Source organism: Hyla sarda, chromosome 11, assembly GCF_029499605.1.
Source record: "Hyla sarda isolate aHylSar1 chromosome 11, aHylSar1.hap1, whole genome shotgun sequence".
Lineage (NCBI taxonomy): Eukaryota > Metazoa > Chordata > Amphibia > Anura > Hylidae > Hyla > Hyla sarda.
Window position 1 is genome coordinate 28235386 of NC_079199.1, and position 16832 is coordinate 28252217.

The 16832-nt window shown below is 41.5% G+C and overlaps 1 protein-coding gene and 1 long non-coding RNA gene across 8 annotated transcripts in view; one reads left to right on the forward strand and one right to left on the reverse strand.

The window, feature by feature from the left end:
- Positions 1-16351, reverse strand: part of LOC130295246 (uncharacterized) — a 65676-nt gene extending 49325 nt beyond the window's left edge. Inside the window, exons 1-4 of the long non-coding RNA XR_008848750.1 lie at positions 16261-16351; positions 12590-12916; positions 9303-9346; positions 2187-2259 (exon numbers count right to left, since the gene is read on the reverse strand). This is a non-coding gene — a long non-coding RNA (uncharacterized LOC130295246). The remainder of the gene's footprint in view (positions 1-2186; positions 2260-9302; positions 9347-12589; positions 12917-16260) is intronic.
- COCH (cochlin) overlaps positions 1-16832 on the forward strand; it is a 68881-nt gene that overhangs the window by 35666 nt on the left and 16383 nt on the right. For 3 of the 7 annotated variants that reach the window (XM_056545804.1, XM_056545803.1, XM_056545805.1), the window contains 2 exons: positions 237-278; positions 12666-12822. In XM_056545804.1, the coding sequence (XP_056401779.1) occupies positions 237-278; positions 12666-12822 (199 nt within the window). Of the gene's footprint in view, positions 1-236; positions 279-12665; positions 12823-15446; positions 15471-16383; positions 16481-16529; positions 16737-16832 lie in introns of those variants that run through there. The other 4 variants (XM_056545809.1, XM_056545807.1, XM_056545806.1 and 1 more) reach the window with 4 other exon arrangements.

The following is a 16832-nucleotide window of genomic DNA, read 5'->3' on the forward strand; positions in this document are numbered from 1 at the left end:
GCTAGGAACAAGAGGGGAAACATGATCTGAACTAGGAATGAGATGGGGAGCCATGACCTGAACTAGGAATGAGATGGAGAGCCATGATCTGAGCTAGGAACAAGAGGGGGGGCCATGATCTGAACTAGGAGTGAGAGGGGGAGCTGTGCTGAAAAAGGAAAATTAAACTCTACAATATACCATAAAATTTAGAAAAATAAACAATGATGCTAAAATCTTAACATTCCTATTTTTAGGCATTCTGCAGTCAACATCGGCAGACCCCAGCTCTGGAGAATGTGAGTATGTCAAGTCTATTTTCTAATCTAATACCAGAATCAAGGATACCAGGTTTTAAGGACAGCAACACTTACATTTATAGATATTGAGTGTAATTAGAATATATTGTAAATATATATAGACGGACGCCAGAATATAAAAGTGCAAAAAGTGATATAACTTGCTGCAACATTTTTAGACTGCTTACATAGTGATCACTGTTCCCTATTAAATGATGATAATACTTGTCTCTAATTACCTAATCTTTAGGGCACTCCATGTCTTGGAATCTGAAGGAGAGTGTATTCGCTTAGCCGTAGCCTAAATGACAGCAAATATTTTCCACCTGAGAATAATGTATATTATATAAATGATCATTCAGTGCAAAGGAATGTACATCTCTCTTGGCACATACTGGCAATAGGCCCATTACATAACTCTTTACCATAAAAGCAGCTGTTTTTGTTTTGTTTTTCTAGCAATATCAGCATTATTTTATGTATGATAATACAGCAGCCTGAATTCAAGGGGAAAACAGGCCTGACAAGTGCCAAATATTATTGTCAGGGCTTGTGCACAGTCTAGTTAGACCCAGCAGAATAAAGCCCATTAACGTGGCACATTGGCGGTCATTAAGTCTTCCATTTGTGAATAATCTCACCAACTGTTGTAAACATCAAGCTGCCTGGTGATGGTCTTATAGCCCATTCCAGTCTCGTGTAGGTCTACAATCTTGACCCTGATATCCTTGGACAGCTCCTTGGTCTTGGCCATGGTGGAGAGTTTGGAATCTGATTGACTGATTCTATGAACAGGTGTCTTTAATACACGTAACAAGGTGAGATTAGGAATACTCCTTTTAAGAGAGTGCTCCTAATCTCATCTTGTTACCAGTATAAAAGAGACCTGGGAACTGACTGATAGAGAATCAAATACTTATTTCACAGAGTAAACTGCAAATCAATTCATAACCTACCGGTATTTAAAATAAGTTGTAGTTATTCTGTCTCTCATTGTTCAAATTACAGAAAATCTATAGTCACAATTTCATACAGATGTCCAGCACTAATAATGGTTCCAGCTGTAGCTCTTCTGTAAGGGAAGTAATCTTAGAAGTATAGGAATCATTTCCAAGAACCATAGGGAGCTTGCCTAATGTCAACAGTATTAGAAATTCCAGCTTCTGTGAATGTTATAGAGATGAATATGGATGATGTGTGTAAGGTAGAATCTTCGATCAAACACCAAAAGCAGGGACGGCTTCTATGTGCGTAGTCTAGAGTATTAATACCTGTGTGGTTCTCTGTATGGAGATGGTTCAGGGCGAGAAGCAGCTAGATATAGATATAAAGCAGCAGAAAAATTTGTAAATCTAAAACAGGTTTAGACTACAATGGCCTAAGGTTACAATATTTCCAACATTCAATGGTCTTTTCTGGACTATTGTGCCTTAAAACCATCCTCCACATCCAATGCTACGGACAGTCCAGATCTATTAAACGTTTCAATGGCTGGAAGAACTAACCAATCAGAATGGGCATTTTAATGGTAAAACCCCTGTATTACTGAAGCTGGTGCACTGAATTCCTGTCTGGTAGCGCCCCCTACAGTACAGAGAGGGACTACATGTCCTGTACTACTTCTTACCTGTGCCAGAGTTAGCTGTTTCTGTGAACACCAGGGGAATGCAGCTTTTTTTTTAAAACAACTTTTGACATGTCTATCAGACAGAAGTCTATGCAGAGAAGTGTACAGCTCTCTTGGCAGGCCGGTGGAGTGCAATGCTGCTCGCTTCCCCGGATAATAACTCCTGGGGCATACCTAGAGTTTTTTGCCCCAGGTGCAGGTTCCCCCCCGGAATCATACTGTTACCACATAACATTATACATTTAGGGACCATATAGAAGTAGATACCAGCAGTGACTCACAGGTGACATCTTCTTTGTGGTGTTCTTTTTCCTTTTTCTTCTTCAAACTGCCATGATGACATCTTCCAGCCATCTAAAACAAAATGGAAGAGTAATCCATTGCATAATACCACCAGCAAGTAATCCACACAATAAGTGGTATGGGCTCTTACCGCAGGTAGTTGTGTGAACTCATACACAACAATGGTAAGCGTGAGTGAGAGCAGGGTCTTGTCTGCAGCCTTCCTGACCAAATGAACAATTCAATGGCACGACTTCTCAGGGTGCGGCAGAATCGGATCGGCACTTACCAGGACAAGTAAGGAACAGTTTATTAGAGTAAAATGCAATGCGTTTCACCACGCTTGCATGGTGAAAAGCATCGTATTTCACTCTTATAAACGTTCCTTACCTCATCTCCCGTGCTTGTCCTGGTCAGCGCCGATCCAATCCTGCCGTCGCCCAAGAAGTCGTTCCATTGAATCTTCCAGCCATGTCTGTGTTGCACCAGAAATAATTACATGGAGTCCAGGAGAAATGGGACTACTTAAAATATGCATTATTGAAGGCAACAGAAAATTCCATTAAACGTATCAGTAAACGCAGAAATAGGAAGAAACCACTATGGTACTAGAGTACTACTATGGTAAATAGAGAAATCTACAAGACTAGGCAGAAAGAGGCCAAGCAAATTATAAGAACTTCTAAAGTGCAGGCAGAAGAAAAAATAGCCCAGTATGTGAAAAAAGGGGACAAGACATTCTTCCGATATATAAATGAAAAAGGAAATTAAAACAAGGAATAACTAAATTAAAAACGAAGGAAGGTATGTAGAAGAGAATAAGGGGCTAGCAGACTGCCTTAATGAATACTTCTGTTTAGTTTTTACAGTAGAAAAAGAAGGAAAAGGACCTCAATTAGGAAGGAAGACTAATGAATCCTTTGATGCATGTGTCTTTACAGAGGAAGATGTTCTACGTTTGCTGTCTTAAGTTAAGACAAATAAGTCACAGGGGCCTGATGGGATACACCCAAAATTATTAAAAGAGCTTAGTGGTGAACTAGCAAAACCGTTAACAGATTTATTTAACCAAACACTGGTAACAGGAGTCGTCCCGGAAGATTGGAAATTAGAAAATGTCATACCCACTCACAAGAAAGATAGTAGGGAGGAATCAAGCAACTATAGGCTAGTAAGTCTGACATCAATAGTGGGGAAATTAATGGAAGCCTTACTAAAGGAAAGGATTGTGGAACAACTAAAATCCCATTGCAAAATGAAAAACAACATGGGTTTACTTCAGGGAGGGTTTACTTCATGTCAAACAAATCTTTTGACTGGGTGACTAAAATAATAGATGGCAGAGGGGCAGTAGACATCACATATCTAGATTTTAATAAGGCTTTTGACAGTGTCCCACATAGAAGACTTATCAATAAACTACAGTCTTTGAGCTTGGACTCCCATATTGTTGAGTGAATTAGGCAGTGGCTGAATGACAGACAACAGAGGGTTGTAGTCAATGGAGAATATTCAGAGCAAGGTCTTGTTACAGTGGGATACCTCAGGGATCTGTACTGGGACCAATATTGTTTAATATCTTCATTAGTGATATCGCAAAAGGCCTCGATGGTAAGGCATGTCATTTTGTTGATGACACAAAGATATGTAACAGGGTTGATGTTCCTGGAGGGATCCGCCAAATGCAAAAGGATTTAGGCAAACTAGAAGAATGGTCAGAACTCTGGCAACTGAAATTTAATGTGGACAAGTGCAAGAAAATGCACCTGGGGCATAAAAACCCTCGGGCAGAATATAGAATATTTGACACAGTCCTGACCTCTGTATCTGAGGAAAGGGATTTAGGAGTCGTTATTTCAGAAAACGTAGAGGTAGGAAGACAATGTAATAGAGCAGCAGGACATGTTAGCAGAATGCTTGGGTGTGTAGGGAGAGGTATAAGGAGTAGAGAGAAGTACTCATGCCGCTGTACAGAACACTGGTGAGATCTCACTTGGAGTATTGTGCGCAGTACTGGAGGTACTATCTCCAGAAGGATATAGATACTCTAGAGAGAGTTCAGAGAAGATATTAAACTAGTACATGGATTGCAGGATAAAACTTACCAGGAAAGGTTAAAGGACCTTAACATGTATAGAAGAAAGAAGAGACAGAGGGATATGATAGAGACTTTTAAATACATAAAGGGAATCAACACAGTAAAGGAGGAGAGCATATTTAAAAGAAGAAAAACTTCCACAAGACAACAAAGTTTTAAATTAGAGGGGCAAAGGTTTCTGCAGTAATATCAGGAAATATTACTTTACTGAGAGAGTAGTGGATGCATGGAATAACCTTCCTGCAGAAGTGGTCGCTGCAAATACAGTGAAGGAGTTTAAACATGCATGGGATTAGCATAAGGCTATCCTTCATATAAAATAGGGCCCGGGACTATTGATAGGATTCAGATTATTGGGCAGACTAGATGGGCCAAATGGTTCTTATCTGCCGACACATTCTATGTTTCTATTTTTTTTTTACATCTGTTAGGGCAGAATTTTCATTTTCATTCTACAATAGTCTGTAACTTTATCCTGAGTATTTTTATAGAGGAAAAGGAATGTATAAATACAGAAAACAGTACAGGGCCTTTGTGCCAGAAGCTTTTATTAGAGCTCGCTGCAGGGCGCTTAAGACACGCTACTTAAAAATCAGCAGCAAAGGGAGTAAAATAAAGGAAAACAATCTGTATCCTCTGAGAAGAAAAGAACCATCAACGCAAACCGCATCTGAGCACCCAGAGGAAGTGACAGGATGGACGCCAACACATGGACCACAGTGCAGTACAGACAGATTTATCAATGTGTCTGATTTTTGTCTCAGACAGACAGCAACCAATCACAACTAATTCTTAGACAGTGTAAGCATAGACTAGACAGCCTAAAAATGTGCCTGATCTTAAAAAACGACTCAGGCTGTTTGCACATCCAGTACATATTTAACTGTCTAGTCACCTTCTGGTTGCACCTTCTATAGTTTTAAGACAAAAATTTTGCATGCAATTTCTGACACATTTAGGCAATGCTCCTTTTAACTAGCCAAAGCCATGCCCACTTTCCAGTTAGCCATGTCCCTTTGTTGACTATAGTACAAAAGTGTCTAAAACACATTGATAATGTGGTGCAAGTCAAGGAAGCCAATTTTATGGTGCACATTGTACCAGATATTTGGAGCAGACAGTTTAAATTTTTTCCCCTCATAATAGTCTTTAGATTTAAAGTTGCCTGTGACAAACTCCAAAAAAAATGCATCAGTAACTAGATTATGGTACCCTGTTCAAACGCCCTTTGACAGTTTCTTAATACACCCTTCCATTCCTGAGATATGAGGATTTATAGTTTATCTGACATTTCAGAGAATCAGTCAGATGGGCGTGAACTTAATTTTATAATAGGAGTGATGGGTGGGATTATAGTCAGGGGGTGTGTATAAGACATATGATTTGCAGTCACACTACTGGGATTTGTAGTGCAGGAACTGGACACAGTAAGGCAGTAGTTCCACAGAGAGTTCTTATGTGCACTGTACACTGGTCAGCTTTCTCTCCAAGATGGCGTCCACAATGCAGTGAATAAGGTTTTATCAGTCTTTTAAACCCACCCTATGCCTATGTCTTCTGATTGGCCTGGGAGCTTCATGTCACATAAAGCAAGCAATGATGATCTGGGGTCATGTGATCTGTTGTCTAGCTGCAGAATATGTTGGGCTACCCTGATGTCATCTCAGTGTTACTTCTTTCATCCTATTATGCGTTCAGGCACCAAAATACCATGGGGGAGATTTATCAAAACCTGTGCAGAGGAGAAGTTGACCAGTTGACCATAGCAACCAATCAGATTGCTTCCTTCATTTATCAGAGGCCTTTTTTTTTAACATAAAAGAAGCAATCTGATTGGTTGCTATGGGCAACTGGTCAACTTCTCCTCTGCACAGGTTTTAATAAATCTCCCCCATTCTCCCCTGGTATTTTGGTGCCTGAATAGGATGAAAGAAGTAACACTGAGATGACGTCAGGGTAGCCCAACATATTCTGCAGCTAGACAACAGATCACATGACCCCAGATTATCATTGCTTGCTTTATGTGACATGAAGCTCCCAGGCAAATTCTAATTTTCAGAGAGCTCCTTTTTTCCCAAAGGGCTCGCCTTGCTTATTTCTACTAAAAATGTAATTGCATACATAATACAACTATGTTAGTCAATACTGACTTTTACCAACCTTGAGTAGGTTGGTAAAAGTAGGAGAATAATAAAAGGGAATGTCGGAGAACATACCCAGAAATGATGCCCTTCTTGTCCAAGGGCTCCTTAGTGCCCCTAAATAGAATTGATGTCCCCTTAGGGCCACCACTTTAAAATCATGCCCCTTAGTGCCCCCACTAATTTATGTCTCCTTAGTGTCCCCAACCTTATACTCATCTAGCTCGTTTCCACAAGGCACAGCCTTCAGTCCTACAGGCTATGAGCCACCAGAACAGACTCCCCAGGCAGGTTATATCACTGCGCTGGCCAGGGTGGGAATCCTGTTCTAGTGGCTAATATTCTGCAAGCTTGATGTGTTTCCAGTCTATCAGAGTAAATAGCAGAGCTATTTCACCAGAGTACCCCTTTAAGGCATCTGGCAATCATCTTTGTGACTTTGGTGCTTCTAGTTCATATCCCTGTGGGACTTGATATGAGGTTAGTGCCTTTCTAGAAACTTGGTTTTATGAATCCTATCTCAATGGTTTAGTTGACAAATGTCAAGGAGATCACAACTTTATCTTTAGATTAAGCCTTAGATTAGATGTGTTCTCGATTAATTGGCCTTTAGACTGAAGGGTTCTGATCCTACTATCTAATTTTTTTGTATTTGCTACAAGGTAATCCGTTTAGTTTGACATATTCAACCTCCTTCTCTTTGATGACATTGACAAACCTTTACCTTCGTGATAATGATATTAAGAAACCTTCACCTATTTTTGGGTAGGATTTGGCTCAGGGGGTAATTTGTCAATAGATCTTGAGACTGAATACAGCGGTAAGAGTATGGGTGATGCTGTGGAGCTGCCCTAAGAAGCCTTGCATGTCATATGGAGTCTTTGGTTCCTATCCATCCTTTTAACAAGTGGGTAACATTAGAGCCAGAATCGTTGGTGGGTGGTTTCAAGATCCAACCTAACCTTAGGTCTTTGGGTTCAATCCCAGGCTTTCACTTTTGTAAAATTGTCCCTCATGGCCGTTGCTTCATGTGGCTAAATGCTTGAGTTGCCTAATACTACATAAATAACTTGTGGCACTGAAAATGAGAGGGGGGGGAGCAATTTGTCCAGTATATGTTTTTGCAAATTCTAAAGTAATATGATTTTTTTTATTTTTTAGGACATTTATATTTACTATTGCTTCCCCTTTTTAATATTTTTAAATATAAATATATATATATATATATATATATATATAAATATTTTTTACTGCTGACACTAAGAAGTATCCCCCAAGGTGTCCAGTTATGGCTGTAGCTCTGTGGTATGAGCAGCCTTTGTATGGTATATGTGGGTGACCAGAGTTCTAATCCTGATATCCCATTTTCTATTTTGTTACAAGGTAATCCATTTTTTTTTTGACCATCTTCTTGTGACATGTTCTTCTTCTTGATAATGACACTGAGAAACCTTCACTTATTCCTCATAGAAGAAGCTGATTGAGTAGCTAAAGAGCCTGGTTGACCCAGCTGAGATGCTAGGGACCCTGGTTCAGACCCTGAAGCTGACTCCATAGAATAATGGCTCAATGTCCTTATTGGGCTGAGGATCTGAATACTATACATAACTATAATACAGCTGTCTGGTGGGGCAGCTAGTTATGCAAAAGAACATTGTATTTTATTTTTTTTATTTTATAGTCCTAAAACATAAGCCCTCACACAGCCCTATAGATTAAAAGCAAAATAAAAAAGTTATAAGGGTCAAAATATGGTGATGCAAAGCAAGTTTTTTTTTTTTTATTGGATATGGCTGTAATAGTACTGACCTAAAGAATGAAAAGAACATGTCAGTTTTATCACACAATGAATGGAAATTTTTTAGTGTTTTTTATGGTAGTTTTGGAGTTGCGTTTCGTTTTAAAAGGATGCCATTGCGTTTTGTTATGAAGGATGCCATTACAAATTACAATCGGTTATGAAAAAATCAAGCCCTCACATGGTGATGAAAAAATAACATCATGCCCCCTCTGCCACAAGCCCAACCCATTCAGCAGACATGGCGCAAACTTTAGAAAAGTCACATCATTTCTGTGCACAGCTGGAGGTCGTAAACAAATGATGTGACTTTTTGACCTTTGAAATACGTGGAATTTTCATGTGTCACCAGTGGGTTACTTCTTTCTTTTGCTCACTTTTTCATCCAACTTTTTTTCAATAATTCTAGTTAAGGGACTTGGAACATGCAATTGAGCATTTTCTCTAAAATAAGTCAGGAAACACCATTAAACTGAAGAGATGTTAGGGAATGCTGCCGTCGCCCCCACACCTCTGCCAAAGGCCAAATAAGTTTTAGTCCTTTCTGACCCTAGTCCAGGGATGTCAACAATGGAAGCTACAGGCAGCGGGTGGACAGAGGAAGTCTGGCATTGCCTGTGCTTATGGTTTTGAGCAAACGTCTCTTTATATGAATATCGAGTTCTTCATCCATAGGGAATTGGCTACTAAATATTTATTTTTATCTTCTGAAATCCTCAAACCCCTATAAAATAACCTTGTCTCTGTAACAAGAAATATGAAGCATGCCAACCACACCTTTGCGCAGGATACAAAAAAATCTAGATCAAGAGCAATAAAAAATCTCTGGACAGTTGCATCATGGTTACCAAAGATTCCTTGTATCATTTACTTGGTTTGTCTGTAGCAACAGGTCTTTGTGTAGACCATATGGTCGATTCGGCAGCATTTTCTACATTCTTGCATCGCGATGGCCAAAATGCAGAAAGAATTTACGGGAAATACAATAAAAGGGAGCCAGGAGTGCGTAACTGTGTGGGCTTTAAGACAAATGTAACTCTTCATAGACAGAGGATTACAAAGAAAGTGCAGTCTTTACCTTCATGATGTTAAATCGTGGTGAGGTCAGCACTGTAGGTGGTGCTGGGGAACAAAGTAAGCAGAAGTAAAATGAGTCCCGGTACTCCTAGGTTATTTTTAGAAAAAGTTTGCTATTATATAGAGCATATCACATCAGAGGTAACGCAGCACGCATTTCGGCACAATGGCCTTTCTCAACTGGTCAGCTGTTACTGGTACTGCGCACGTGGAAGTACACAACCCCATCCATGCATAGGTCCAGCATAACGATAAACTTCGCAGGCAGAAGCAAGCGATTGAAGAGCCATTCTGCTCATAGGTGTTGGCATATCATACATAGCATGTGCACCTCATCCTTTTTCCACCACCCTCCCCTCCATGCATGATTTATGAACAGGGCTTGGCTTCCAGGATCGAGCCCAGTACATTAATTAGTCAAGGTGGAAAAGGGTGTGAAGGGGGTGTGGATGCTGCGGTTTTACAACAACTTCTTGACACTTTAGCTCTTAGCATGATATGTAGCCGAAAGATTCTCTTTAAAGGGGTACTCCAGTGGAAAACATTTTTTTAAAACCAGATTTCTAAATTACTTCTATCAAAAAATCTTTATCCTTCCAGTACTTATAAGTGGCTCTATATTAAAGAGAAAGTTCTTTTGTTTTTGGATTTCTTTTTTTTTTTTTTTATGTCCACAGTGCTCTCTGCTGACACCTCTGTCTGTATCAGGAACTGTCCAGAGCTGGACAGTTCCTGATACGGACAGAGGTGTCAGCAGAGAGCACCGTGGACAGAAGAAGAAAAAAAAAGAAATCCAAAAAGAAAAGATCTTTCTCTGTAGTATATAGCACCTAATAAGTACTGGAAGGATAAAGATTTTTTTTTTATAGAAGTAATTTAGAAATCGGTTTAACTTTCTGGCACCAGTTGATTAAAAAAGTTGATTAAAAAAAAATAATAATTTCCACCAGAGTACCCCTTTAATGCTGTATCTGCTTTACAGAAGACACAATTCGTCCTGTGTTTTCCAAAGATTTATTGTTTCAAGGGGTGTGGGACATATTATTGTCTATATAAATTAAGTAATTTTAAGTTATTTTTTCCGCCGTTTGCCTGTGCATATTCAAGTGTACGTCCTGCTCACTTATCAAAGAGGTGCACATTCTTCATAACTGGCTAAGATCTAAGGGCATTTTCACATGTAATAAACAATAGAAATAAAACGCAAAAACAGCTCACCACCAGTCTGAATAGGTAGGTAAGTCCAAGTCACATAGTGAAGTGGAAGCATGAGACTTCAATGGGCCGTATCCCACGAGACATAGCAGCAATAGAAGAGGTGTAGATTCAGCTCCCAACAAACCGTGAATTAAAGGGGTACTCCCGTGGAAAACGTATTTTTTTTTAAATCAACTGGTGCCAGAAAGTTAAACAGATTTGTAAATTACTTCTATTAAAAAAAAATCTTAATCCTTCCAGTACTTATTAGCTGCTGAATACTACAGAGGAAATGGTTTTCTTTTTGGAACACAGAGCTCTCTGCTGACATCTCTGTCCATTTTAAGAACTGTCCACAGTAGGAGAAAATCCCCATAGCAAACATATGCTGCTCTGGACAGTTCCTAAAATGGACAGAGATGTCAGCAGAGAGCACTGTGGTCATGATGTCAGCTGTGTTCCAAAAAGAAAATAATTTCCTTTGTAGTATACAGACCCAAAAAAGTACTGGAAAGATTAAGATTGTTTAATAGAAGTGATTTACAAATCTGTAACTTTCTGGCACCAGTTGATTTAAAAAAAATTAATAAATACGTTTTCCACGGGAGTACCCCTTTAAAATCTTCAAATTTTAATAGAAATCCATATTAAAAGCAAAACAAAGGCAACATGTCACTGAAAAAGGTGATAAACGCCAACGGCGTTTATCACCTTTTACAGCGACATGTTGCCTTTGTTTTGCTTTTAATATGGATTTCTATTAAAATTTTAAGATTTTAACTCACTGTTTGTTGGAAGCTGGATCTACACCTCTTCTATTGCCGCCATTTTCACATGTGCAGGTTTCTAATTGCCATTACTGAATACAAAGTCAGGAACAGATCACAAATTGAGGCCATGTATAAAGAAAATACATTATCTGACCCTAAGGAATTTTGCTGAAATAATTCAAGCCGTATGGAAGCAAAAAAAAAAAAAAGTCACAAAATCTTTGCACAAATTTCTGTTTGTGCAAAAAATGTAAACAAATTTGCACAAACATATGCATACCACAGGTCAGTTTCTACATGGATTGTTTGCTGATGTTTCCTACATCATATGGATGAGGTAAAATCTCACTAATAATACTGCTACTGTCCTATACTACAGATTTTTCCCATGTATATCCTCTTAGGAACCTCCACAGCATATACAACAAAGGGAAGGCACAGGAGATAAGTTATATAAACTTATTAAAGGAGTAGTGCAGTAAATATAACTTATCCCGTATCAAAAGGCCGTTCTGACCCTCGTAGGAAGCCGCGGCCGACAGGCCCTCTACATGTATTTCTATGGGATACATGGAGGGGGCATGTTGGCTGCCGCATTGTGGCATGCTTCCTTCCAGCAGACTGCCGGGGCCCCGTTCACGAGATTGTGGAGGGTCCCAGCGGTCAGACCCCCTGCGATCTACAACTTATCCCCTATCCAAAGGATACACAGTGACCCCCCCCCCCCGACCTACGATGGCCCCAACATACGATAATTTCAACATACAATGGCCTCTCAGAGGCCATCGCATGTTGAAGGCAGCATCAACATACGATGCTTTTGTATGTTGGGGCCATCGCATAAAGGGCTATCTGGCAGCGCAGACTGCTTCAGCTGCCGCCGGATAGCCGTTTAAGGTGCCCCGTGTGGTCCGGTGATGATCACTTACCTGTCCTCGGGGCTCCGTACCGTCCTTTTCGGGATCCCCTGCATCGCCGTCGTTCTCCATCGTCGTCATCACGTCGCGGCGCACGCCGCCCCGTCAGCCAATAGGAGCGACGTGCGTAGTGACGTGATGACAGCGATAAGGAACGACGATCCCGCGCAGCGGAGACGGTCTGAAGCGACGGGGACACCACGGGGACGCGGTGACAGCGATGGAGGGCGACATCCAGGGCAGCGGTGACGGGTCCGGAGCGCCGGGGACAGGTGAGTATATCTTCCTATATTTAACATTGCACGAATCACTCAACATACGATGGTTTCAACAAACGATGGTTCATTTGGAACGAATTATGTTGAGGGACCACTGTACTTCACTACAGAACTCCTTTAACTTACATAAGCCATGTAGAAAGACAAATATCAAGTGCACTGATGTTTAACCAGGTTCTAACAGTTCTATGTTACATTGCAGCTCCGGTGCCTATAACCTGCACCATGAGAGGAACCGATCTAAAAAGAGAGTCTGCCCAAGTACTGTGTCCCCCGGGGTGCACCGATCAACAACTCTCTGTATATGGAGATGGAGTATATGCAGCAGTATCCAGCGTATGTGGTGCCGCAATCCACCGGTATGTCTGATGTATCATCATTTAATGTCTATTAGCATCATATGATGTGTCTGGTTTACTTGCATAGCCTTCTTTAGATTTCTTTTAAAAAGACCTGAAAAATAAAAGAAGCGATCTGATTGGTTGCTATGGGTAACTGGTCAACTTTTACTCTACACAGGTATTGATAAATGTCCCCCAAAGTGAGGAACTTACTAAAGCTGCATTCACATCTCGTTTTTGCAATACGGTTCCTGTATACGGTTTCAGTGAAAAAAATGTATGGAACCGTATTGCAAACCGTATGTATAGACATTTCATAGAAAACCGTATGCCAACTGTAGCATCCAGTTGTGTACGTTTTGAATCACTTATGGTTTTATCCGTTTTTTTCCCGTACACAAAACCGTAGTCTACTACGATTTTATGTCCGGGTGAAAAACCAGATACAACCCGTATACGTTTAAAAAAAAAAATGGTGGTCTATGGGAACCATACTGAACCGTATGTGCGTACGGTTCCATCCGGTTTGCTCAATACGGTTTTGCAGTTTGCCCATGCGCAGTGCACGCCGAAAAGTCTTCCCACAAATAGAACAAGAAGAACTTTATTTCATCTTGCTGCATTCACATCTTTCTTTTTGCAATACGGGTCCCGCATCCCGTTTCTGTACAAAAAATGTATGTCTCCAAACCGGACTGAAACGTATGCAACCGTATATGCCTCCTCACGTTTTTAAACCGTATACGGTTTGAAAACGGATGTCCTTTTGCATGCGTTTTAATACGTTTTCCTTGAAAAAAAACAGATACGGTTTTATGTTTGTCAACATTTTAAATAAAGTTCTTCTTTTTTTATTGAATTTCCAAAAATAAAAATAAAAACAGCATTGTGCAAACCGGATGTAACCGTACGCACATATGGTTCAATACGGTTACCATAGAACTCCATTTTAAAATAACCGTATACAGATTGGATATGGTTTCTGACCGGGACACAAAACCGTAGTAGACTACAGTTTTGTGTACCGTTAAAAACCGTATAAACCCGTAATTGATGCAAAACGTACACAACCTGATGCTACGGTTGGCATACGGTTTACAATGAAATGTCTGTATATACGGTTTGCAATACGTTTTTTTCAATGAAACCGGATACGGCAACCGTATTGCAAAAACGAGATGTGAATGCTGCCTGAGAACAAACATAAAACCATATCAGTTTTTTTTTTCAAAAAACGTATCGAACCGTATGCAACCGGACATCCGTTTTCAAACCGTATATGGTTTAAAACCATACAAAGGTCTATACGGTTGTACACGGTTTTATACGGCTCGGTCCTGTTTTGAAACATACATTTATTTTTATAAAAAACCTGATACGGGAACTGTATTGCAAAAACGAAACGTGAATGCAGCCTAAGGCTGGGTTCACACCACGTTTTCTGAAATACGGTTCCCGTATACGGTTTGGAGGAGGGGGGCGGGGCTTCATCGCGGCGCCCGCACTCAGCCGTATTCGGGAACCGTATTTAATGCAAGTCTATGAGCCGACCGGAGTGAACCGCAGCCTCCGGTCGGCTTAGTTTTCGGCCGTATGCGGTTTCCCGACCGCAGGCAAAAACGTGGTCGACCACGTTTTTGCCTGCGTTCGGGAAACCGCATACGGCCGAAAACTAAGCCGACCGGAGGCTGCGGTTCACTCCGGTTGGCTCATAGACTTGCATTAAATACGGTTCCCGAATGTGGCTGAGTGCGGGCGCCGCGATTAAGACCCACCCACTCCTCCCAGCCGTATACGGGAACCGTATTTAACAAAACGAGACGTGAATGCAGCCTAACTGATGTTTTACACGCCGGTCTCAAGTATACCCCTCAGTGTAGGATTTCACCGGATTCATTAAGAGATGCCGGCAACCCTCATGATAAATCCAGCCGCATCTGAGGCTGCCCCTGCCGCAGACTCCGAAATCTACATGGCAAAGATTATAACTACAATTTACAACTGTTAGCAGCAGCCCCTTTGTGTGAAGCCGTGTCCCCTCCGCACCAAACTCTGCCCAGGGGGCTTGCGCTGAAATTTGCTACTTTGTAACAACCAGTACTAGGAGCAGACGTTCATAAATCCTCCCCAAAATGTACAGTATTAAGAAAATGATTACGTTCATAATGAGACAATAATGCAATGTTTGCCGGCTGCTTTTAGCTCGCGCACACTTCTGAAAAGAAAAAAAATTCTTTTTTTGCAGGGCACACCTATCCATCCCCATTCTTGTGTGTGTATAGGATTCCTCCGCCTGTAGGATCCCCCTGTAGGTAGTTTGTCCCCTGTATGTAGGACCCTCCAGTAGGTAGGATACCCCATGCAAAGCTTGCTTCCTATAGATAAGACCCCCACCCTCTAGGTCAGTGGTCTCCAACCTGCGGACCTCCAGATGTTGCAAAACTACAACTCCCAGCATGCCCGGACAGCCGTTGGCTGTCCGGGCATGCTGGGAGTTGTAGTTTTGCAACATCTGGAGGTCCGCAGGTTGGAGACCACTGCTCTAGGTAGTTTTCACCCTGTATGTAGAACCCCCTGTGGGTAGTTTGTCCTCTATTAGCTGATACACTGTAATCAAGAAAGTGAGGTACCAACCGTGTTTGGTGAGGTACGCGCCGTTTGGTGAGGTACGTACCCTGTTTGGTGAGGTACCAACCGTGTTTGGTGAGGTACGCACCCTGTTTGGTGAGGTACCAACCGTGTTTGGTGAGGTACCAACCGTGTTTGGTGAGGTACGCACCCTGTTTGGTGAGGTACGCACCCTGTTTGGTGAGGTACGCACCCTGTTTGGGGAGGTACGAACCGTGTTTGGTGAGGTACGCACCGTGTTTGGTGAGGTACGCACCGTGTTTGGTGAGGTACGCAACGTGTTTGGTGAGGTACGTACCCTGTTTGGTGAGGTACCAACCGTGTTTGGTGAGGTACCAACCGTGTTTGGTGAGGTACGCACCCTGTTTGGTGAGGTACGCACCGTGTTTGGTGAGGTACCAACCGTGTTTGGTGAGGTACACACCCTGTTTGGAGAGGTAAGCACTGTGTTTGGTGAGGTACACACCCTGTTTGGTGAGGTACGCACCCGTGTTTGGTTGAGGTACCAACCGTGTTTGGTGAGGTACGCACCCTGTTTGGTGAGGTACCAACCGTGTTTTGGTGAGGTATGCACCCGTGTTTGGTGAGGTACGCACCCGTGTTTGGTGAGGTACGCACCCTGTTTGGTGAGGTACCAACCGTGTTTGGTGAGGTACCAACCGTGTTTGGTGAGGTACCAACCGTGTTTGGTGAGGTACGCACCCTGTTTGGTGAGGTACCAACCGTGTTTGGTGAGGTACGCACCCTGTTTGGTGAGGTACCAACCGTGTTTGGTGAGGCACCAACCGTGTTTGGTGAGGTACGCACCCTGTTTGGTGAGGTACCAACCGTGTTTGGTGAGGTTCGCACCTTGTTTGCGGCCCAGTACTCTGTATGAAAAAAACAACATTGGGGGAGATTTATCAAAACCTGTGCAAAGGAAATGTTTCCCAGTTGCCCATAGCAACCAATCAGATCGCTTCTTTCCTTTTGCAGAGAGCTTGTTAATAATGAAAGAAGCGATCTGATTGGTTGCTATGGGCAACTGAGCAACTTTTCCTCTGCACAGGTTTTGATAAATCTCCCCTATTGTGTCTTCAGCAAGAAAAAAATTTGCATAGAAAACAAGTATATTTATTGTCATACGTGCACTTATAAATCTGCCCAAATTTGCCATATAGATCTTGGGAAGTGTATAATAAATGTATAGCATATAAAACAATAGGATTCCTCTTCTTGCTGTCCTTTACATGTCAGGTTTGCAGCCCAATATTGCAATGATCAGGATATCTGGATCCATAGTTGTGTATAAAGTGGATTTAACTGTAAACATTGTTCATATGTTAATCACTTATTTAAATGAGCATTATATATATTTATGTGTTTTGACCTGAGCTGCCCTGGGTATTAACAGATCCCAC